General features: G+C 37.1%; 1 protein-coding gene across 1 annotated transcript in view; it reads right to left on the bottom strand.

Moving 5' to 3' along the window:
• ADGRL3 (adhesion G protein-coupled receptor L3) overlaps window positions 1-23565 on the bottom strand; it is a 491390-nt gene that overhangs the window by 262137 nt on the left and 205688 nt on the right. The window contains exons 5-6 of the mRNA XM_014460593.2: window positions 20405-20419; window positions 17487-18287 (exon numbers count right to left, since the gene is read on the bottom strand). Coding sequence (XP_014316079.1) covers window positions 17487-18287; window positions 20405-20419 — 816 coding nt within the window. The remainder of the gene's footprint in view (window positions 1-17486; window positions 18288-20404; window positions 20420-23565) is intronic.

Below are 23565 nucleotides of genomic sequence, written 5' to 3'. Positions count from 1 at the left end.
ATGACTCACTTCTTCTACCTCTGTGACTTTCTAAATAAACTTTCTCTTACAGCTTGAGTTCGACTCTGAATTCTCTCTTAGCCAGAACTCAAGTACGGAGGTTGCTGAACTGAGGTCTAACACCTGGTTCCCTATTACTGCCAAGAGCATGACTTTATTCAAGTGTGTTGCCTCTCTAACTAAATTATAAGTTTATTACCTATGGGACAAGGTCCTTATTTTATCTCCCATAACATTCAGTAAAGTATTTTGCATATGATAGACACTCTTGTCAAATAAATAAAATAAAATATTTCTCATCCAACAAAGAATCTCTATTGAGAGGTTTTATATATGATTTCCTGGAACTATCTCTTTTCAAAATATCTCCTACAACTAATCTATCTTCTCTTGGCTTTAATAACTTTTGGCATTTCCCACTCAAATGAGATTCATATTTGACATTTATAAACAAGAAAAAAATCCCCTTTCCTCATTAAAAGTAACCTTTCGGGCCTATGGGAACTGAATATATACTGAATCACCTAGTTGGCTTGGCCCAGATAGGAAGACATTGCTGATGGCGTATGACAAAAGAATAAAGCAATATTGCCTGCCACAATCAAAATAAAACCCAAAAATGAGTTACAATAGTATGCCCTAGGTTACTAATTTCAAGAAATGTAAGTTTAACCTGTTTGAACCTCAGGCAGAATCGATGCCATATTAAAATACTCTGATGTTAGCGTTTTTATGTCACTGTATCAAATACTATATGGCACTCTAATACGCGGCCAACATTTTTTTTAAAGCAAAATACAGAGTTCTTAAGTGGGCTTATGAAACAGCAAAGTCACTTACAATTAGAGGAAAATATCAGCAGTGATTATGGGATTCTTTCCAATTATGGATTTCCTAGTGCCTGAATTAAGACTTCTTTGGCTCTAAAATGAAGCAGACTAACACACTCAGACTATGTCTGTCAATACTTCTGGGCTGGAAAGCTCATGTAATTCCAGGATTCTTGGTAAGCTGTCTGACTCCTTTACTGGCAGTGTTCTTTTTCTATCAGAGTGAATTTATTATTAAAAGATGATTGCGTACGTTTTATTAAAGAAATATTCCATTTTCTACCCCTGTAGCAGTTTGTTAGGAGGAAAAACAAAACAAAATGTGGAAATTACATAGACTGTTCTCGATATGTGAATGAGTATTTGTACCAATCTTTTAAAATCAAAAGTCAGAGGATTCTAACGTGAATTTTCTTGTAATCTGACCATTTCCCCCATTTGTGTGAGGTGTGTTATGTTTATCTGTAGCTGAGTACTGTAATATTGTTAGCACTACTTATTAAAACCCATCACTTGAAGTCTTGCTCAATATTGCTAATTTACTTCTTCATTACCATAAGCATGCTGCTAAGACATACAACTGTCATAATTTTTTTAAATGAATAAACAAAATAGTGTAATACAAACAATGATACAGCTGCTCATTGTTTATATAGCTCAACAAATAATGGCCAAGTGCTACAGACTGAACAAGTGAATATTATTCCTTCTCATTAATTGAAAAAGAAAGAAATCTAGCATAAGCTGTACATGTCAAAATAACAGAGAACTCATGTATTTAGGATGCAGACAGCGTTGTACCTCTATCTATAATACCCGTCACTACTCTGCCAAATGATAACTATGTCCTACTCATCCCTTTTCAAGCAGTATAATCATTCCACATTAATATTAAAAATGGCTTCTGAGCCCTAGCTGGTTTGGATCAGTGGATAGAGCGTAGGCCTGCGGACTGAAGGGTCCCAGGTTCGATTCCGGTCAAGGGCACATGCTTAGGTTTCGGGCTTGATCCCCAGTAGGAGGTTGGCCTGCAGGCCCCGATCAGGTAACCGGGTGGTCAGTGTGGGTCATAGCAACTGGTCATTCTGGTCGTTCGGTTGTTCCACCGTAATGATTGCTTAGGCTTTTATATATATAGACTAGAGGCCCGGTGCACAAAATTTGTGCGGGGGAAGGGGGGGGCTCAGCCCGGCCTGCACCCTCTCTAATCTGGGACCCCTTGGACATTCCTCTTGCAATCCGGGACCACCGGCTCCTAACTGCTCACCTGACTGCCAGCCTAATCACCCTAACTGTTCTCCCCTGCCAGCCTGATCCCCTTAATTGCTCTCCACTACCAGCCTGATCCCCCTAACTGCTCTCCCCTGCCAGTCTAATCCCCCTAGCTTCTCTCCCCTGCTGGCCTGATCCCCCTAACTGCCTCTGCCTTGGCCCTGCCACCATGGCTTTGTCCAGAAGAACATCTGGAAGGTAGTCCGGAAGACGTCCAGTCTAATTGGCATATTATCCATTTATTAGTATAGATATTTAGCCTTATACATAAAATCATTTAGAAAATCTAAAAGGCCTCTGAATTATCTCATAGAAAATATGCTTAGAGAATAAAATAGATAATGATTATGGCTGTTAGTGAAATAAGAAATGGATCCATCTTTCCGATTTTTCTTTTTCTTATAGCTCAGAAACGCAAAAACATCCAAGGTGTGTGGGGCTTTACAACATTTTATTGCTTTGACTATTTCATATTAAATAGGAACAAGAGCAGAATTGCTTTACACCCTAATTGCAATAGAGGACAATCTAAATAAATCAATCAAATTTCATGTAACCTGAATGAATGCCTGTATTTTCATCTTTAAATTGGAGAAAGAGTGGGTATACAATTTTTAAAAATGAAAGGAAATTGAACAAAAGCTCTTTGGAATAAAACTACTAATCACCTTAGTCAAGGACACAGATATTTCTAGGGATAACTCTAATAATACATATTTAAAAAAGAAGTGAAGGGAAAATTGAACATAAAGTTTCTCATAAAATGGTTATTTCATTAAGTGAGTTAGCAGTTCCATGCACAATTTTAATTTAAAAATTAAAAAGATTAAAAAAATGGAGTCTTTTTAAAGCATACCATAGTGTTTAATTTAACAAATTCATATTTGAAAACGTGCTTTTAAATTTTACAGTCTTATTTGGTCAGAGCCACCAGATATTTCTGTTTTAGGAGAGAAAAGTGAGAGCAGCAGGGGGCTGGGCCAAATAAAGGTTACACATCAGCCTCAGTCAGGATGGGCACATTCTCTGCATTCACTCAGATCTCCGCTGGCAGAGCTGAGTGCCATTCATGCTGGCCTTGAATAACCAGAATAAATTAACACAGCAGAAAGAGCGACTGCGCCCAGGCAGCAACATAGGATTTCAAAACAGTTCTGCATCTGCCCATGCTTAGGAAAGTCAGTGGGGATGGACAGAAGGAAGCACGAATGGGTTATGGCCAATGTCTTAGGATACTTGGGAAATTATGAATAAATGAAAAATTCAGAATTCTACCTACTCCTGCTGTGGGGTATGAAACATACATCTCCCTTCAATTAAAAGATGGCAGTCTGAGGTACTGATCATTGTGAGGATGAGAGTCTACTGGTTACTGCATTCCTTTAGCTACATCGACAGGTCCAATTTATCTTCTTGTCCATTTTTCACTTTTTTTGTTGCTGTTGTCTCCCAACACAAGAAGAGACCAGGAGCGGCTGGAAAGCCCTGCATGGTTGCCTAGCCTCACTGCTCCGCTCACTGTGTTAATTTATTCCAGCTATTCAAGGTGAAGATGAATGGCACCTTGCCTTGCCAGCACAAGCCTGAGAGGGGACATGTCCATCCTGCATCAGACTGCTGTTCGCTTCTGTCAGCCACACAGGCAGTAATTCTGCGAGGACACAACAGAGTCATTTAATAAAACAAAGTGATGCATTTCACTGCCAGAGCAGCCTGAGCCCAGAGAGTGGCTAGTGAGTATATATCGCCTCCCAGATTCTCCATGCATTATGACAATATTCACGCTAAGATATAAATCCTATTTAAACATGAAGGAATCTGGAATCATGATTATTTTCCAAAACCGGAATCACCTCTAATACATACTATCCTGGGGCCTCACTTCACATTCAGAATCAGTATTTTAGGGCTTCGATTTGATAGGGTGGAGGAAGAGACAGAAAATCTGCATTGAATGGGCTCCCTGAGTGATTCATGCATCCTCTTTGCAGTAGTCATTAGATGGGGGATTGGGAAACACTTACTTAAAGGCAATCAACAAAACGAATCACAGAAATTTAAAAAAGAAAAATCAGTTTAATGTGTTTATTACATTCTGTAGTGTATACTAACCTAGTAGGAATTAGGAATCATGGCCTATACAGTAATTCTCAAATTTAGCAGCTTTTTAAAAATAGATAACTGGGATCTATTCTGAGTTTCTGATTCAATCTGGGATCAGACATGAGAATTCACATTCATAACAAGTTCCTGTTGGACCGCACTTTGAGATCCATTATCCTATATAACTTAAGAATCAGTTACCTATGATTTTTTGCACATACTTAACTTATTATTATATAATAATATAAAAAGGGGCTTCTAATTCACCAAAGTATTTAAAGCCACTTATCACTAGAGCAACATTATTTGCTTCTGGAAATAATTACAAAAAATTGTGGTAGAACATTCTAGTATTTTCTCTACAAATGTTTCTCAATATCATTACACCATGAAAATGACCCTTCTCTCTCATCAAAAATACTCATTGGGTATCTTGTTTTAATGGCAAGTAGTCAATGTTCAATAAGCATACTTACCTACTCTTCCTAGAAAATATTAGCATGAAAATAAAAAGGGTATAGTTGTATAAAAATAATATTGAATATTTCAAATTGGCAAATTTACCTATTTGACTGTCAAAGTAAAAAGAAATTAAGTTTCATCTCTGATTAGAGTGGTTGACTCTCCTTCCATTCAAATTCAATCTTGGTATACTGAAGCATTGTTATGTTTCTCCCTTTTCAATTTTTCTCCTTACAAACAACTGGTGAAAATTGATGGTTTGAACAGTGAAAAGTGAAAATCGATAGAAAAAAACATTAAACCAAATAATGTAATAGGACATTAGAACTATTTATTAAGTCTCAGACATAAGAGATGAGCCTGCTCTGTTATTCTATATTCCCATATCAGAGTAGATTAGATTTTATGTTACATACACACTGGAGGGCTCTGTAATCAAGGGGTAGAAGCAAAGTCTCTAAGAATACCCAATACTTTTAATAAGTACAAATATTTCTTTCTTAACAAAGAAAACTACACTAGAAATAGAGTAAGGCTCCTCTCTTACAGTTTAATTCTCTCAATAAGACTTTGGCACTTTCTTATTTGTTTGTCCTAGTCACAAGGGTGTTCTAATTAGTTAGTTGGGTAACTAATTAGTTGGGCAATTCTCTTGAACACAATTAGAAGGCCTTTTTACATTCCAGAACAGAATTCTAAATAGATTACCACTACTCTCTTCATGAGGAATATTAGGTTAATTATCAGAACTTTGTTTTGCTATTTCAAAGACTGAACATATTCACTATAAAAATTTAATAAAGCCCAAAAATTCAAATTTGAACCATTCAGAAATTAACTACCATTAAAACTTTGGATTATATGCTCTTTAAAATGTGTTCTCAATGTAATAAAAATATGCCTATCCTACATAAATAGTTTTTAAAAAGCATTTCATAAAAACTTTAAAACATCAACAAAAGTAGAGAAAATGGATAATGACCTAAATTCTAAATCATTTAAACCTGCTTTTTAAAAAATCAGTAATATATAAAGAACATTCACATATCATTAAATATTTTTATACCACATAACTGTTTTAGTTACACCGTTGAGACATTTTATAAGTGATCTAATACTTGTGTATGAGTTTAATGGAAAGTAAAGATCAATATATTCAAGAAGAATATATGCAGTGTTTGGGGAGAAAAGTTCTCACAGCAAGGATTTATCAACAAAGAATACCTATGGAACTCATTTTGTTAATACATAGAAGTTGCATCTCAGTTTTTATTTAATTTACATGCATTCAAATAGTTCTGTTATATAAGTAAAATACTGTAAAAGTATACATTACAAAGGTACTTTTTACTATATATGATATACATCACACTAATCATCTACACTAATAAAAGAGAAACATGGTAATTAGCGTACGACCGCTACCCTTTTCATTGGCTAATCAGTGAGTATATGCAAATTAACTGTCAGCCAAGATGGCGGCAGGCAGCCAGGCACTGAAGCGAGCATGAGGCTTGCTTGCTGTGGACTCCAATGTTCCCCGCCTCACTTGCCGGCCTCTCAACTGTAACTCTAAGCAACTATGTACTATGTTGCAAATAAGAAGCTAAACAAAACTCCAGAAACCAGCCGGACTGAAAGCCAGGCGGACCGAAACATTGTATCCATGTTTTCAGCAGCGAGGCCTCAGAGCTAAAGCTGGCCCAGAATAAAAAAAATAAAAAAAATAAAAAAAAGGAGCAGTTGGGAGCTTTAGTCACTTGCCACCCGGAAAACAGCCCTCAGCCCCTCAGCCAGACTGGCCAGGCACCCCAGTGGGGACCCCCACCCTGATCCAGGACACCCTTCAGGGCAAACCAGCCAGCCCCCACCCATGCACCAGGCCTCTATTCTATATAGTAAAAGGGTAATATGCCTCCCGGAACCAGGATCAGCGGAGCAGCGAGGCTCCCGGCACTGGGATCAGCGTGACAGGGGAAGGCACCCCAACCCCCTGATCAGCCCTGCTCTGTGCCTGATAGGGGGGAGCTCCCCAATCCCCTGATTGCCCTGTGGCTCTGTGTTTGACAGGGTGCAGCACACCAACCCCCTGATCGGCCCTGCTCTGTGTGTGACAGGGTAGAGCCATAACCTCTCCATCGGCCCTGCCCCGAGTGTGACAGTGGTGGTGCCCCAACCCCCCCTATCGGCCCTGCTCTGTGGGTGATAGAGGGTGGCGCCCCAACCCCCCTATTGGCCCTACTCTGTGAGTGACAGGGGGGAGCTCCTCAACCCCCTGATCGGCCCTGCTCTGTGAGTGACAGGGGGGAGCTCCCCAACCCCCCTGATGGGCCCTGCTCTGTGAGTGACAGGAGGTGGCGCCGCAACCTCCCCATCGACCCTGCCTTGAGTGTGACAGGGGGCGGTGCCCCAACCCCCCAATCGGCCCTACCCTGAGCGTGACTGAGGGTGGCATCGCAACCTCCCGATCCGCCCTGCTCTGTGCACGATGGGGAGGCGCCCCAACTCCCCAATCGGCCCTGCTCTGAGCCTGACCAGGGGCTGCACTTAGGGATTGGGCCTGCCCTGTGCCACCCGGGAGCAGGCCTAAGCCAGCAGGTTGTTATCTCCCGAGGGGTCCCAGACTGCGAGAGGGCACAGGCCGGGCTGGGGGACCCCCTTGCCCCCGCCCCCCGAGTGCACAAATTTTTGTGCACCGGGCCTCTAGTACCTAATAATAGACAAACATGTAAATTAACCGTCCTTCCACTACACTCACCAGCCAATCAGGAGAGTATGCAAATTAACCCAACAAAGATGGCGGTTAATTTGCATACGTAGGGGCAAAGCGAAGACTGAAGGCTCCGGCTGGAGCGAAGGCCTGGGTCCCAGGTGCCGGAGGAAAACTGGTGCTGGCAGCCAGGGGAAGGGAAGGCCTATTGCATGAATATCTTCGTGCAACGGGCCTCTAGTAATAAATAATACTACCTAGGTACTCTATAGCAATACAGTTTTAAAAAACTCACTATGTTTTATAAACTATTCCAGGAGTTTGAAACATAATTTTGATTGTTTAATTTTTATTTTTTTAATATATTTTATTGATTTTTTACAGAGAGGAAGGGAGAGGGATAGAGAGTTAGAAACATGATGAGAGAGAAACATCGATCAGGTGCCTCCTGCACACCTCCTACCGGGGATGTGCCTACAACCAAGGTACATGCCCTTGACCAGAATCGAACCCAGGACCATTCAGTCCGCAGGCTGACGCTCTATCCACTGAGCCAAACCGGTTAGGGCTTAATTTTTCTTTTAATACATGACTTTAGACTTTAACTCCAATATACAATTCAACTCCAGTAGATGATTATTTTTGAAATCCCTTATGTGAATTCTGTCCTGAAATTCAATATTTTCTGACACATATCTATTCTGATTGGCTTATCTTTTGCAGTAGCAAATCAGAGAACCATAACCCCCACCTTCATTTACATGTAAGTCTTCCTGTTCACTGTTAGGGTTTAAAATTTTAGCTTTTCCATGCTTGCACCCGTGTCATGGTATTTCAAATTCTTAGCTCTGGAATGTAATCAGCCAAGTCATTAGTCTTGTTCCTCTACTGAAATACTTTGCCATGTTCCTGAAAGCTTCAAAATTACAGTTACACTAAAAACTGTCATAGACTCTGGAATGTATGACAAGTCAATATATTCATATTCAAGGGAAAATTCTGTGAAGATGATATAAGAAATACTTTTTAAGCAATCACATCTTAAGAATTGTTATGTATGCACAGCAGCTGAAACATGCTAGTTACTATTATATGCCACAATCAATTAAAATTTCAGAGCAAAATTTTCCTTTTCTGACAAGAAAGGGCTTCTTTTATTCACAATTTCATGATTTCATAGAAAGAGTTATGGGAGTTAAAGGTTGCTGGTGCTTTGGGAAGTTGAAATTCTGGCTTCTGTGAGTTACTAAAATCAGCTTGAGACCAAATGAGCCTATACTACGTATATTACTAGAAAAGGGAAATTCCAGTGTAAGATTTTTTCTTATCATTTGATAGATACCAATACTTGGTATATTTCTTTCTATGGGATAACTGATCATATACTACTTCCCTCCAGCCTCCACACTGACCAGGATTTTAAAATCTCTGGAGCCAGCACAGATAGCTGTCTGTTCATCTTCTATTTTGGCTGCTTATTGTCCACAAACTGTGCTGTCTTCCATCCCTACCACACCCTGTGTCCTTTCACATACTGAGGGGCAGTTCGGTATACTCTCTTTTATATTATTTTATTAAAATGTATTTTTATTGATTTCAGAGAAATGAAGGGAGAGGGAGAGAGAGATCAAAACATCAATGATGAGAGAGAATTATTAATCGGCAGCCTCCTGCACTGGGGATTGAGCCTCAACCAACGCATGTGCCCCGACCAGGAACCTGGTTCCTAGGTCGACGCTCAACCACTGAGCCACTCCTACGTTATTTTAAGCATTGCTGTAATGAGCACCCTTGTCCAAGTCTCTCTGAATGCAAATATGACTGTTTCTCTAGGGCAGAAACACAGAAGTGGATCGGCTAGTATATAATGTATGTTAATCATCTAGACGTAGGTTGTATGATAGTCAAGTTGCATTCCAAAGTGGTTATATAACAATTTATATTCCAACTGGCAAGGTAAAAGCATTCAATACATTGTCCTTAATTTTACCTTTATACAAGTTAGGTAATTAAATAAATCTTGGAAAATAACTTTTTAAGAGTTTAAAATGCATGTTCTTTCATAAATTTTCCTTTAAAAAAAGGGGAACTCTTTCACTTCTTATTCATTTACTTTTAGGAAGATATATTTGTTTCCCTTTTAGTCCTCTCTTCCCTTACTACTTTCTTCATTTTACTTTTTTACCATTTTGCCAATCTTGCTCATAGAAAGGACTGAGGAAAGTATTGCTAGCAATATATCCGAATTAAGAAAATAGAAATAACACTTATCAATTATAATTCAGCTTAATAAAGAGCCAGCTCCCAAATCTCTAAAGTCTTTCAAATTGTTCTGAATTTCTGAAAAATTTCTGTCTTCTAATCCTCTAATAAATAATTCAATCTGTTTCTTCAAGCATTTCCAACACACACACACACACACACACACACACACACACTGTACCAAATCCATGCGCCATTATTTCACATTCTATTGTATGGCTGTGTAAGTTACAATTTTTTCCATTGTAAATATAAAGTGTTTCTGCTTCATGATATATAGTCAAATAAACCTGGGCTTCTTTGAAATCCACATCTACATTTATAATGGGTTTTTCTGGACAGGTAATTTTAAATGTTTGAGTCTTCATGTCTTCATCTGGATTTAACCTGGATAATCAGAAATTTCATTTTAGCCCCTTACAAGATGTTGCTAATAAAGAGCAGCAGAACTATTCTGGTTCCACCTGCCTGCCCTCTGGTGGATGTGCTAATGAGCAATGACAAGGCTACAGGAAGAACAGCTGGTGTGAATGGGAAGCTTATTCACAGCAAGTCATCTTTTTATGATTGTGCCTTACATGCAAAAAATAATTTTGGTTACTTTCCCGAAAATTATACATTTATCAGGGACATCGCTCTGTAGGGAAAACATGGATACGTTAGTAACATTTGTGAACCTTTTTATCCCTTCCATTTTGTCTCATTTATTGGGAAGGTCACCTAGATGTTAGATTGATGGCTAACGCTGGGCTCAGCTGTCAAAAGCCAGGTCCAGCTTTGCTTGTACATACAGGACTGTGATTTCGATATTCAGAGCCTGAGAAGTAGAAGGAGCCATTCTAGAAAGGCTTAACCTTCAATTATAAAGAGAGAAAAATACAAGAAAGGTACAAGAAACATAAGAAAATGTAGCTGATGGTACATGGCAATGGAATAGCTGTTGCAAAATTTGCAAGTTTGGTTCTGGTCCCTGAAAAGGCACCAGCAGCAATGCCCTTCAGGCAGCAGCTGTCACTATGGGCTACAAAGAAGCAAGAATTGGAGGGAAAGACAGCTCCTCTGCAGACAAGGAATCAGCAGATGAATAAAAATACAGACCAGGATGAAATTAGCAACAAGTAGCTGACTGTTTTTTCTTTTTTTTTTCTTTTTGTAAAGTTCACCCAGAGAGATGTAATTAAACTTTGGAGACAATGAGGCACCTCAAGTGGAACTGTGAAGCAATCACAACCCAGAGGCTAAGGATGAGTTTGATTTAAGATCCCGCTACTTTCTGGCTCTATTTTGTGTCTAGGGTGCTCCGTATTCAACTAAACCGTTCAGGAAGCAAATTCAGATACCTATTAAACACGTGACAGTTTCAAAATGTTCAAGATTCTCTGCCTCGCACTCACATTACTCAGCTGTCAAAGTAAAGGGCTCAGATATATGATGTGAAAATTACATTTTAACGAGGTGTCATGTGTGTTTAAAGTTCTTATTCATCACTACATAGCCACAGCTTTTACTGGGGAGACAAATTCACTTATTAGCATATTATAAGGACAGAGGGTTCACCTTATCTGCATTGCTAAACTGTGTTGTGTAGGCTTTTTGTTGTTTTAGAGTCTACTATCATCAGCAGATACAAGAGTGGTTACATTTACATAATTTCAAAGGGCTTTCCTGAAAATGTGGATTGTGTTTGGGAAGCAGAAGAGCAGGTACGAGAGAGTAGCTACATGTCTTTCTCATTGGTTCATTTGTCCTTATTGCTTGATATATTTCACTAAATCTTAGCTAATAGATTTTTTGATTTCTTACAGACACTAATTTTAGGAACATTTTGGAGCTGGACTTCTCTGCCTATTCTTGTTATCAACTGGAGCCTACCCCAGCCCTCTTAAGTAGGAAACACTGGAAAACATTTGTATGTCTGACAGGAAAAGTTTAGAAACAAACTGGAAAAGTCAAAGAAAACACCTCAAGTCTCACTCCTATCTGATAATGAATAATGATCTTGGCATGAGGTGGTTTGGGAGCAAGAACTAAATAGTGAAAGTCAGTCAGTCAATACCAGCCACTGATAATAGCTGAAGGCAAGTGATGGAATTCCTTGATTCTCTCACACTGTAGAGATCAAAACAAGATATTGTTTTAGAGTCATGATAACAACATGAGAATCACTCAAGTAACCTGTGAAATAGTCAAGCATCACTTGGTTTGTAATATGTTTCTTACAAAAGATAGCCAATTAAAGGCAATAATGAATGTGTAGTTTATATCATATTTTATGTGATGGGGAAAAGGCTCATTTAAAAGTACTTTCGATTTTTTTTTTTTACTTTTGAATAAAATGCTAGATCTGATAGTTCTAGATTTGGAGCTCTGCTTAGAAAAAATAGAGGAAACACCTTTGCCTTTGCTTCCCACTCAGGTGCTAATGCTTACAAGCATGTGTGATATAAGTTCCCAAAACTGAATCACCTGCTATGCACACAAGATGTTATTTTCAACAGAACACAAACTTCTACTCATTTCCGAATACAATACACTTTCCATTTTCTCCAATATGAAGAAATTCTCGCAATTTGTCAACTGAAAAATCTAAGACCATGTTCTGTAACATACAATTCATTGAACAGTTGCTCACCTTCTTTCCTATTGTAAGACTACTGACTTTAATTTCTTTTAATTACTTTTTGAAAAAAATACATTAGGTTTTAATATATATTTCAGAGAGTAAGGGAGAGGGGGAGAGGGATAGAAACATCAATGATGAGAGAGAATCATTGACCAGTTGCCTCCAGCATGCACCCCAATGGGATCGAGCCTACAACCCAGGCATGTGCCCTGACCAGGAATCAAACCATGACCTCCTGATTCATAGATTGGCACTCAACCACTGAGACACACCAGCCTGGAAGAAGTACATTAGGTTTTACTGTGCTTTGGCACTTCTCCTTATCATCCGCTAAACTTCCTTCAGGTTACAAAGGTTCACTACAATCTGAGTGAAGAAGGGAAGAAATTATGTGTGGGTGGTCAGAGAAAACTGGGTGATTTTAAATCCTCTGGATTATATTTAATTGTGGCAAAGAGTAAAGATTCATCTACTCTTAATAAAACAAAATTTAGAACTGATACTCCCACTCCACAATCTTCTGATTAAGAAGGGTTTTAAACATATATACATATAATTCATTTATTTATTTATTAAAATAGTCAACAAATCCTGACAGATCACCTATTTATGAGGTACTCACTAAGGAATTGTAAGTAATAACAACTAAAACAATATCAATATGATTAGTTCAATATGAATCAAAGTCTCTTTAATTCCAGAACAAAGCTTTTTGTGAACTGAAAATTATTTGCATTTGTATATTCTTGAACACATGAGATCTAACTATGTTATTAAAAATTGTTTCTGCAAACAGCGATCAGACTATCAATCTCCTGAGGGAAAGTAGGGGAGGGTGGGGGTAAGGGGAAGAGATCAACCAAAGGACTTGTATGCGTGCATATAAGCCAAACCAATGGACATGGACAACAGGGGGATGAAAGCAAGAGTGGGGGGTGTTGGGGGTTTATTGGGGGGGATGAGAACACTTGTAATACCTTAACCAATAAAGAAATTAAAGATAAAAAAATTGTTTCTGCAAAATCTGCAAATATAAGCTATTTGAATAGCAATATCAAACAAGCTCTGATTCATTTCCCCACTAATTTCAATCTGGAAAACTTTAAAAAAAAAGCTGGCAAGCATGCATTTAAGATAATGCAGAATAAGTAAAGAAAGCATAATGTTCTGAAAAATGTTTTTAGAGAAAAATGAGAACAAATTTTAGACTTTTTAAAACTTTGTCCAGAAGACCAGGCCCATTAAAAACTTTTCAGAAGAAACTTCACTTATATTCAACAATGAACATCTGAAATACAAGTTTAAAAAATACAAATTAAAATCAATTTTCTTATATAGCTGTCTTGAAAATAACCATTTTCACAGATTTACCACTCCCCCGATGTTTCACCTTGAAAAGAATACAAAAACATAAATGTCATGTAACTAAGCCAACATAACAAAGGACAGGACAATGAGAACTTTGAGAATGGGTGTTGGGAAAAAAAGAACTGGAATTGAATCACTTCTGAAACTACTCTGTAGAATATTTCTGAGAAGCTAAGTATTTCTTTATACTCCCTTAAAGTTTACAATTTTATCATTTAAAATTGACTCTTGTTATAAATATACATCTGATTTCATGGTTAAAGGGTAGATATGATATTTTAGAATGCAATTCCATAGAAATCATCTAATTGAGAAACCTACAAATTAGATTTGCATCTAGAATGTCCGGCACATGGAGATCCTGGGATCACTTCCATCCAATGAATGAAACTAGACACACAGCATCGGTAAGCATACTTTTCCACCACTAGTGTCACAGAAGGGAGCAGGAAATTAAAGTCCGGCTGCACTTGAATAGCTGGGAGATTTCTGAGTAAGTTATATGAACCGTAGTACCTTAATCCCTCATTTAAAAAATATGGATGTCCAGACAAGGATGTCCTGGTTAGAGTGTTTTCCTGATACAACCAGGTTGCAGGTTCAATCCCTGATCATGGTACATACAAGAATCAACCAATGAATACATAAATATGTGGAACAAATCAATGTTTATCTCTCTCTCTCTCTCTCTCTTTTCCTCTATCTCTAAAAATCAATCAGTAAAAATATGAATAATAATGGTTTTTGTAGGGTTGATGTGTAGTTATTAGATTAAGTTGTGTTATTGCATGCATCATCTCATTAAAATCTAATAATCTTCTGAACTAGGTATTGTTTTTTCCCACTTCAGAACTGAGGAAACCAAGACTAAGAGGCTGAGCAACCAGCCCACAAAAACTAGAGGTAGAATTCAAAGCCAAGTCTTTCAGACTTCCAAACCATGCTCACTACTTATGCACTCTTCACCACAGATTTTTACATATCCTAGAGTAGCAGATTTGCCTCTTAACCTCCAACATCCAAATAATTTAATGTACAGAATAGTTATATTCAGTAGAAGTAAAACACAAATACTCAATTACAAAAAACCTCCAAAAATGTAAATTTTCATTGATTAGAACTTACTTAAAATCAGCGCAAAAACACTCACCCTGCTTCTAACAGATGGCATCAGCAAATACATTTTAGATCTACATACTTAGAATTAGTCTTTATGACCTTAACATATTTATAGTAAGTTGGTTTCTACACATAGACACATAAGAAGATCCATAATAAGAATTCACTAAAGGCAATTTCTTTGAAAAAGGTCAATGTAATTTACCAAAGAAAAACATGCATCTGGAACTGTTTGTGTGAAAAAAGATTAACGCTCTCTATTAATGCTAATTGAAATTCTCATATCCACACATCATGCATAGAATGTACTTCCCACACTTATTCTTTCCACCTCAAAATTGCAGTATAAATTCACAGCAAAGTACTAGCTTTTTAATTTGAGCATTTGTGCATGACAAATGACATTATCTTATGATTATATTTATACATTTAAGAAGAGTGAAAACTCAAGCTTTGCAAAAGAGAGGTCTTCATTGTTGTTTAAAAAGTGTAAAAATCCTGGCTTAAGTTAGGAATTTGTTTCAAAAGCTGAACTTTATCATTCCTCAATGTTTTCCACTTTAATAACATCCTTTTAACAAATATGAGCCTAGTACATGTGGGCAAGATGGTTAATATTTTAACTCCCAGATGTAAACAAATGAAGAAAATTAAACGAGTGTATAATTTTCCTTATATCCACAATTACAGTGACTTGTTATGTAAAGGGTGTCTCAAAAAATGTATACACACACTTTGAATAATTATAAAGGCAGTGTTTATTAAAATATATTTCATGTTCAAAATAGAGCTATCAGCTATATGCATTTTTGGGGACACCCTGTATATGGATACATACACATATAAATTTATTCATATGTGTTGGATTTTTTTTGGCTAGTCTCTAGGTACCCTTTAAAGATAATTTATAAAAACTAAGTTAGGAATTTGCCTCAATCCATCCAACAAAAACCTTGGAATGTTAATTAATTTTAACCTACATATTGTTCTAAATAAAAATAATGCATGGTCTTTCCAATAAATAAAACTTAAAATATGTTACTGCCCCTTATTCACTGACTAAGCTAAAAATGATGACTTATTATTTATTATTTCTCTGGAGGCAAGTAGAAATTACTTCCTCTTTCAATTAAAGTAAAAAAAAAATGCTAAGAACTACTCATCAACAGAGTTCCCACTGTCAAAATATAAACTGTGGTTAAAAATATCACAGCCCTGAAGGAAGTATCTTCCCATAATTCTCCAGATGATTCTTGCTTAGGTTTTCAATGGAAAGGCACATTGGATTGAGAAACCTAACCTGTACAGAGGTAAGTCAGATACTGCAGTTGTTAGGAGATTTTTGAGGAATGAGTAATGAGAAGTTGTTCTGATGCTCTTGAATAGTTAGGCTTCTCCTTACACACACACACACACACACACACACACACACACAAATTCAACATAATATCTGCATTTCTGGTCATGGAAAGAATTGCTATCACTCTGACTGCAGTCTCTCAGGCATTAGAGAAAATGCCACCTAATTTGGCATTATATCACAGTAAGAAGTGAAAAGCCATTCATTCCTTCAGTCATTCATCAAAGAGTTATTGAATCTTTATTTGCATATGCCACCTATTACACTAGTGTCTGAGAAGATAGAAATAATGGCCAACTTCAAATCTAATGAAAGGATGGGCAAGACAAGGTTATATGTAACTTAGAACCTAGTTGTATAAGAAGAGATGTATAAAATGACCTAAGCTAGAAAGCAGAATAGTTTGATAGTAAAATAATGGTAAAAGCAATAGAGAAAATAAAAAAGACAGTCTAATAAAAATGTACAATAAACCTATTGAGAATAAACTAAATGATTTCAGTTATTTCGGTGTTAACATGTACACACTGAAATAAAAAAATACACTTTGAATTGCTATATTTCTATCAAAATTCAGATGCCTTTATCTTAATTTTCCATTATGCTTTACCATAAGAAAAATATTATTGCTAGTCTGAAATAATTTAGCTTCTAAGCTAAGATAATTCTGCTTAGTTGTGTCAGTAAAATTAAAAAAAAAAACAACTTATGAAAATGAAAGAGTATGTCCTAGTATTTAAAAGACACTTGGACATAAAGGGAATTAAATATTATCTAAAGTTTACTCAGAGCTGTGTTTTGGATTTTTTAAAATAAAATTAAGATTTTTAAATATTTATCAGTTATGACCATTTTTTATATGTATCAGTTAGGGACACTCATAGATATTTATACTCAAACTGACAATATTAGAAGTGGTCATATCAAACTGACAATATTAGAAGTGGTCATATATGATGTTTTCTATGAGGTGAATACATTGGTGTAAGACTGTGGAAGCATTCATACGAGCCAACCCTTTGATGTTTTCCAACAGGAGAACACTTCTGAAGGCAAGTCACAATGAATTAGATGGAGTAGCATTCTATCTCAGTAGAGATTCTGGGTACTACACTACCTGAAGAATTAGTCAGCTTATAACCAAAATGCCCTTCAAAGAAGGGCTAATGACTGGAGATGAGCTGCTCAGAGGAGAGTCAGGTTTTATAGCTGAATGTGGTTAATAGCAGCATTGTTTAGGTGAAAAGACAATGAACTATTTCAGGTACAGAGGCCAGAGAAAGACCACCAAAGCAGTCTAATCAAATGTACAATAAACTTATTGAGAATAAACTGTAAACCTTTTCCCTCTTGAGAACCATCAAAAGTCAAACTTACCTGATCTACTATCCAGAGGTCCGAAATCCAAAGAATATTTCACGACGTGATAGTTATTCCACACGTAAAGAAGGTTGTCCCTGGGGTTGTAATCCACAGCTGCTATGTACTGGTACGAGTTGGGAAAGGGCACATCCACCACACTATCCTTACTTTGGTCGGTGTTGTAAATGTAGTCAATCTTATTCCCTGTGGCCTCGTTGTCATCATCCTCATATACAGATTTGACCACATACAGAATCCCACAAATCATAAACGCGTTGGAAGCTGACCTTTTATCATAGGCAGTGTCCCATGTCCCTTCGATCCGTAAGGTGTAAGGGTTCAATTGACTAATGACAATTTTGCCGTTGTTTTGTTCTGTTGCATAGATGACCCATAGCCCGTTCTCATCCACTGCTAGGTCTATGTCCGATTTACCTCCCCATCGGTAAGGGGAGGTATCGTGGTAGTTGGCATTGGCGATGATAGCCTCTCCACTCTTTATCCTAGTCCGCAAATCAAACTTTACTATGTTCCTGGTGCGCTCTTTGTTGAAGAACAAAGCTCCATCATACACTACAAACCCTGTGCCATCCACCCTGTGAGGAAGCTTGTAGGTTGTAGTTGGCCTTCCAGCAATGAAGTCATCCTTGGATGAGTACTCGGTCAGGGTGTCAGTTCTGTAAGGGGTCCAGGGCATATAATAAATCTTGTCAGAAGCCTGCAGAGGGTCTTTGCACCATGCCCCAGATTGGTGGTCAGACTCAAACAAATGTTCACTCTGGTATACTCCCTTTAGTAGTCCAGGACAAAGAAAAACTGTTGGAAGGAAAAGAGTTAAAATAATAAATATATTAATTTTTATATTTTGCCACTGTTTCTTATTTTCCACCAAGTGGAATGCAACTCTAACAAGAGATACCCACCACCACTTAATTATTTTTGCTGCATTCTTCTGAGAACACAATGGAGTCATACACATTCGACTTTTATTTAAAATCATTTCGATTTCGTTTGCTGAAAAAATTTGGCCTTTTATGAGTAGCTGTGCTTTCCTTTGGTTTCCACCTTTGTACACATGTATTACCATATTTTAGGTTATAAATATACAAATGAGCTGTATGTCTATGTATCCCATAGACATTACAAATGCAAGTGTTAATACATAATGTTTTTGTGTATCTTATTTAAAATGTTCAAAAAATATTGTTTTTACTCCAATGATATCAGCTATTCAATACTTGTCATTAAGAAACATGTAGAAATCCAATAGTAATTAAATATAATAGCAAAGGGAAAGTAAAGCCCTGCAATACAGGCCACTGAATGTTCTAGTAAACAAAGCTCTTAAAGCTGCGATAGTGTACACAGAGCATGCAACCCACACCATTAAAAATGAGTGATGGATGAATACTGGAAGGGAAAGGAGAAAGGAAGAGAAAGAAAGGAAAGAAGGAATAAGGAGAGAAGAAAAGGTGAAAGGTTACAGAGCAGAACCCAAGGTCTAGATTTTAATCAGTTAAAAATGTCCTGTTAAATACAGTAGTATTGGAACTTAAAAACATGTACCTTTTACTGTTACATGAGAAGAGCATTAAAATACTTGCTATAATATTTTGCTGCTCATACTTCAGACTGAACATGGGTAAGAGGTATCTGATTAAGTTGATTTTTAATATGATTCAGTAGCACATTGTATCAGTGGTGGTAAGAAAGCTTGGCTGATTGATCTGTAACATAGGGGTTATAAAGCAATGTTTCCCAAAGGGTGGTCCTCGGAACACCTTTCTAGTAGTATAGCTAGAAGTTACACAGGAAGAAAAAAGGGTCCTTAGAATCACGTATAAACCCATATCATGCTAGAAAGAGTTGTGGCAGAGATTCCAATAGCTCAGGTACATTAGTGAATCTCCAAAGAACAAGTGGGAAGGTGAGCAAGTTTTGCCAACTGGTTTGATCATGGAATCCTTTCTACAGAGCCTCGTTGCAATGGAACATTCTTCCGAACCTATGGGAAACACTGCTGTAATATTTTTGCAAAGCAAACACACTGAAAAATAATCATGCAGTCTACTGTTATGTTTCAAATGATTACACGTGTATTGGGTTGTGGAATTAGAAATTCACAAGGAACTTGGATGTTTACCCAAGATTTTAATGATTAATGAAAAAAGTATTATTTTCTTGATGTTAGTAATTAGATGTTTAATAGAAACTATAAGCCTAGATCCACCAGAAGCAGCCTAAAGTGAAACTGAGCTAGGATGTGGAGGTTATTAAAAAGAAAAGTACATTATTAAAGTGCCCAAAGTTTTACTTTTGGAGAAATAAAAAAATTCAGGGAAAAGCTATCAAACTCTTCCATAACAGGGATAGAGGGCCAATTCAATTTATAAAACTGATGTTAGAAGAATTTCCCAGGATTCTAATAGGATGGATATAATTATAAAGGATGGGTAGGCATTATTGTAAAAATTACATATAAACTTTATGTTAATTAATAATCAGTCCTTGGTTTAAAAAGTAATTTATTTTAAGATATTTTAAGAAATTCATCTCTCTTTTCCCCCAATAGTTAAAAATAAAGAAACAGGGGAAACAATAGCAAAGTTATGAAAAATTAGTATAGAAATAAAAACAAATCTAAAGCAATCACTATCCATCACCATCTACTGGATTTCTAACTACTTATTTAAAAATAAAGAGGAATAAAACACACAATTAAAATGTTTACACTATTAGACTGTCTTAGGATACAAGAATCAAACCAGCACTGGTCAAGCCAACAAATTAAAGTGAAGTTGAGCAGCAGAAGTAGTAAATAATTTTTCATAAAATAGATAAGAATTAATAACAAAATTATGTTAACTAAATGTTAAACTGTTAAATAACTTAGCCTATAAATAATATATAATTTATGAAAGGTATTTAATTACCTTTTTGTTCCACTTCTATTGGAGAGAGAGAAGTAAAGAGAGAGAAAGAAGAAAAGAGAATAGATTAATGGTACGGTATTGGCCAAGCACTTTTTATTCACCTCTTCCAAAATGAAAGTATATAATTAATTTCACTCATACTTGCTTTATTGAACATTGTATGGCTTATTTTTACAAACCCATTCCTCTAGCAAAATTATTTTCTAAAATATAATAAAAATCATATTATCATCTTAAAGTTACAGTACAAACAGAAAAACTAAGACAAAAGTTCATCAAGCTAAGATTGAATAAACATCCTTTGTAACTATAGGTATAGGAAATAACAATAGTCACAGTAAGAACACCAAAATTTCCATTTGAAAGGCAGGTCGGTAAAATACACAGAAAACTTTCAAATTGTTTGGCTAGATTCATTTTTGAAATACTGAAGTTTATACCACTCTTTACCATAATAGTCTTGCTTTGTATCCATCTCCAGAATGAATTTCTTCAGAAGAAAAGACTCTGTGACTCATTTCCTGAGGCCTAAGGTTTTTCCATAGCCTGTCAGTCTGATGAGAAATGCACCCCATGAGGCTACCCATTAACAGGGAATGCTCTCACCCTGAAAAATGGATTTAGAATCCTTTTTGAAGATACTCTCTTCCTCCCACTCTTCAATATTTTATATTATTGTGGAAAAATAATGCCTTTTGGAAAAAAATCTGTATTAGAAGGTTGATATAAATAATAAGTCACCTGCTCTGGCCTTTTCTGAAATTCTGAACTGAGTTTTCAACACACTCTTGTAAGAATAAATTGATTCTCAAACATTTTATGGTTACATATCTCTCAAATTAGATTCTATTATTAGTTTTCAGGTACTAATCCATACAAGTCAGGGAACATTCTGGGAAGCTATAACATGTTCATGAAGCACATCAAGTAGCACCTTCATTATCCTATAAATATGTGTCTCATCAGAAACAATTTTCTTAGATCACAACAAGAAAAAAAAAAAGAGCCCAATGGAAAATAGAGGAAAAGAGCCAGGAAAGAATGGGCTCATATCACAAACTTAAAAAACACAAGTTTCAAGTGATGTAAATCAAAGAGAATTTCAGAGAAAGGGATAAACTGGGATATTATGCACAATAAATAAATTTAAAACTGTAGGAAAGTTTCAAAACAAGGGAGAAATATTATTTTGGGTAATTATATTTGGGTGAGATTTTTATGCTTTGACTTAGCTAAGCTCATTTCTTCAATTATTTTCAAAATTACACTTAATTTCTCTTCATTGACTTTTTGAAACTTTAATATCATTCATATATATATATATATATATAATTATATTTAAGAAGTTAAAAATGGGATTATCTTTTTTAGATTCCTGATCTCACTAATATATAAGTCTTACTTTAACAGTACTTTTAGGTCTCATAAAAACTATTAAATTGTTATAATTTATCATAATCCTCAATTAATCTTTGCTGAGAAATTGCAATGTTCTTTGGACTGTAAGTGTAAAGCTTTACCCAAGAGATGCACTTCCTGCTAAACCTGAGTTAGGGCTGACAACTAGGAGAAGAATAACTAAGCACCTTAAGCAATTATTTAATCAACTAGTGGCCCGGTGCATGAAATTTGTGCAAGGGGGGAGAGAAGTTGTCCCTGAGCCCGACCTGCACCCTCTCCAATCTGGGACATCCCTCTCACAATCTGGGACCGCTGGCTTCTAACTGCTCACCTGCCTGCCTGCCTGATCACCCCTAACCACACTGCCTGCCAGCCTTCTCGCACCCAACTGCCCCCCCATTGCTAGCCTGATCACCCCCAACTGCCCTCCATTGCCAGCCTGCTTGTCCCCAACTGCCCTCCTCTGCCGGCCTGCTCACCCGCAACTGCCCTCCACTCCTGGCCTGATCGCCCCTAACCACCACCTCGGCCCCGCCACCATGGCTTTGTCTGGAAGGATGGCCAGAAGGTCTCCCGGTCTAATTAGCTTGTTATCCTTTTATTAGCATAGATCAGTGGTTTTCAACCTGTGGGTCGTGAGCCCTTTGGCAGTAGAATGACCCTTTCACAGGGGTTGCCTAAGACCATCCTTCATATCAGATATTTACATTACGATTCATAACAGTAGCAACATTACAGTTATGAAGTGGCAATGAAAATAATTTTAGGGTTGGGTCACAACATGAGGAACTGTATTTAAAGGGCCAGAAGGTTGAGAAACACTGGTATAGATAGAGGCCTGGTGCATTGTGGAAGCTGGCTGGTCTGCCCTGAAGGGGGTTCTGGATCAGGGTGGGGGTCCCCTTGGGGGGTGGGGCTGGCCTGGGCCAGGGGCTGGCGTGGTTTGCAGGCTGGCCACGCTCCCATCGGGGTGGGGGTCCCCTTGGGGGGGCGTGGCCAGCCTGGGTGAGGGGCTGAGGGCCATTTGTGGGGTGGTTTGCAGGCCGGCCAAGGCCCCAGCTTTGTCTGGAAGGATATCTGGAAGGTCTTCTGGTCTAATGAGCATATTACTCTTTTGTTAGTACAGAGTCTCAAAAGCTTGGACTTGAGGCCCATTACAACAAGGTGGAGGCTGGTAGTGAAAAGTCATACCAATGTTGACAGTTTCAAAGACTACCCTGCAAAGAATTTCTAGAACTAATTTCATTCCATGAAACAGCTCTAAATAGATATCCTTTTGAGAATTATAAAGGAAGGTATTCTAAAATATAAAATGTATATTCACACAACTTTAGTCTTATTTCACATAGAGTTCTTAAGTGGTATTATAGTTAAGGGCAAATATGCTAATTTCTTGGTGGTTAATGAGGAAAATGGAATATGTGATAGAAGTTATTGATAAGGTTTTATATTCTTAAATACTGTTACACTTTAATGCACGAATGCACTGTTTCTCCCCGCCAAGAACTTTCACCTATATTTTCTCAGTTGTCATTAGGTAAAATGTTGCGTTTAATTCTCTGGCCCTAGTCTCATTTCAGAAATATTGGCATAAGCTGTAGCATAAGCAAAGCTTGGTTCTGTTACTTGCGGGTTACTTAAAATTAAGATTTATTAGGCAGTTTACTTTGGAGAAAATTATTATGGTCTTGCCTATGTCATGACTGGTTGTAGCTCATTTATCATTTATTTGCTATTTTCAAGACGGAAGTAAAACAATC

Source organism: Myotis lucifugus, unplaced genomic scaffold (assembly GCF_000147115.1).
Source record: "Myotis lucifugus unplaced genomic scaffold, Myoluc2.0 scaffold_135, whole genome shotgun sequence".
Lineage (NCBI taxonomy): Eukaryota > Metazoa > Chordata > Mammalia > Chiroptera > Vespertilionidae > Myotis > Myotis lucifugus.
The sequence above is the reverse complement of the archived record's forward strand: the minus strand, read 5'-3'. Positions and strand labels throughout refer to the sequence as shown.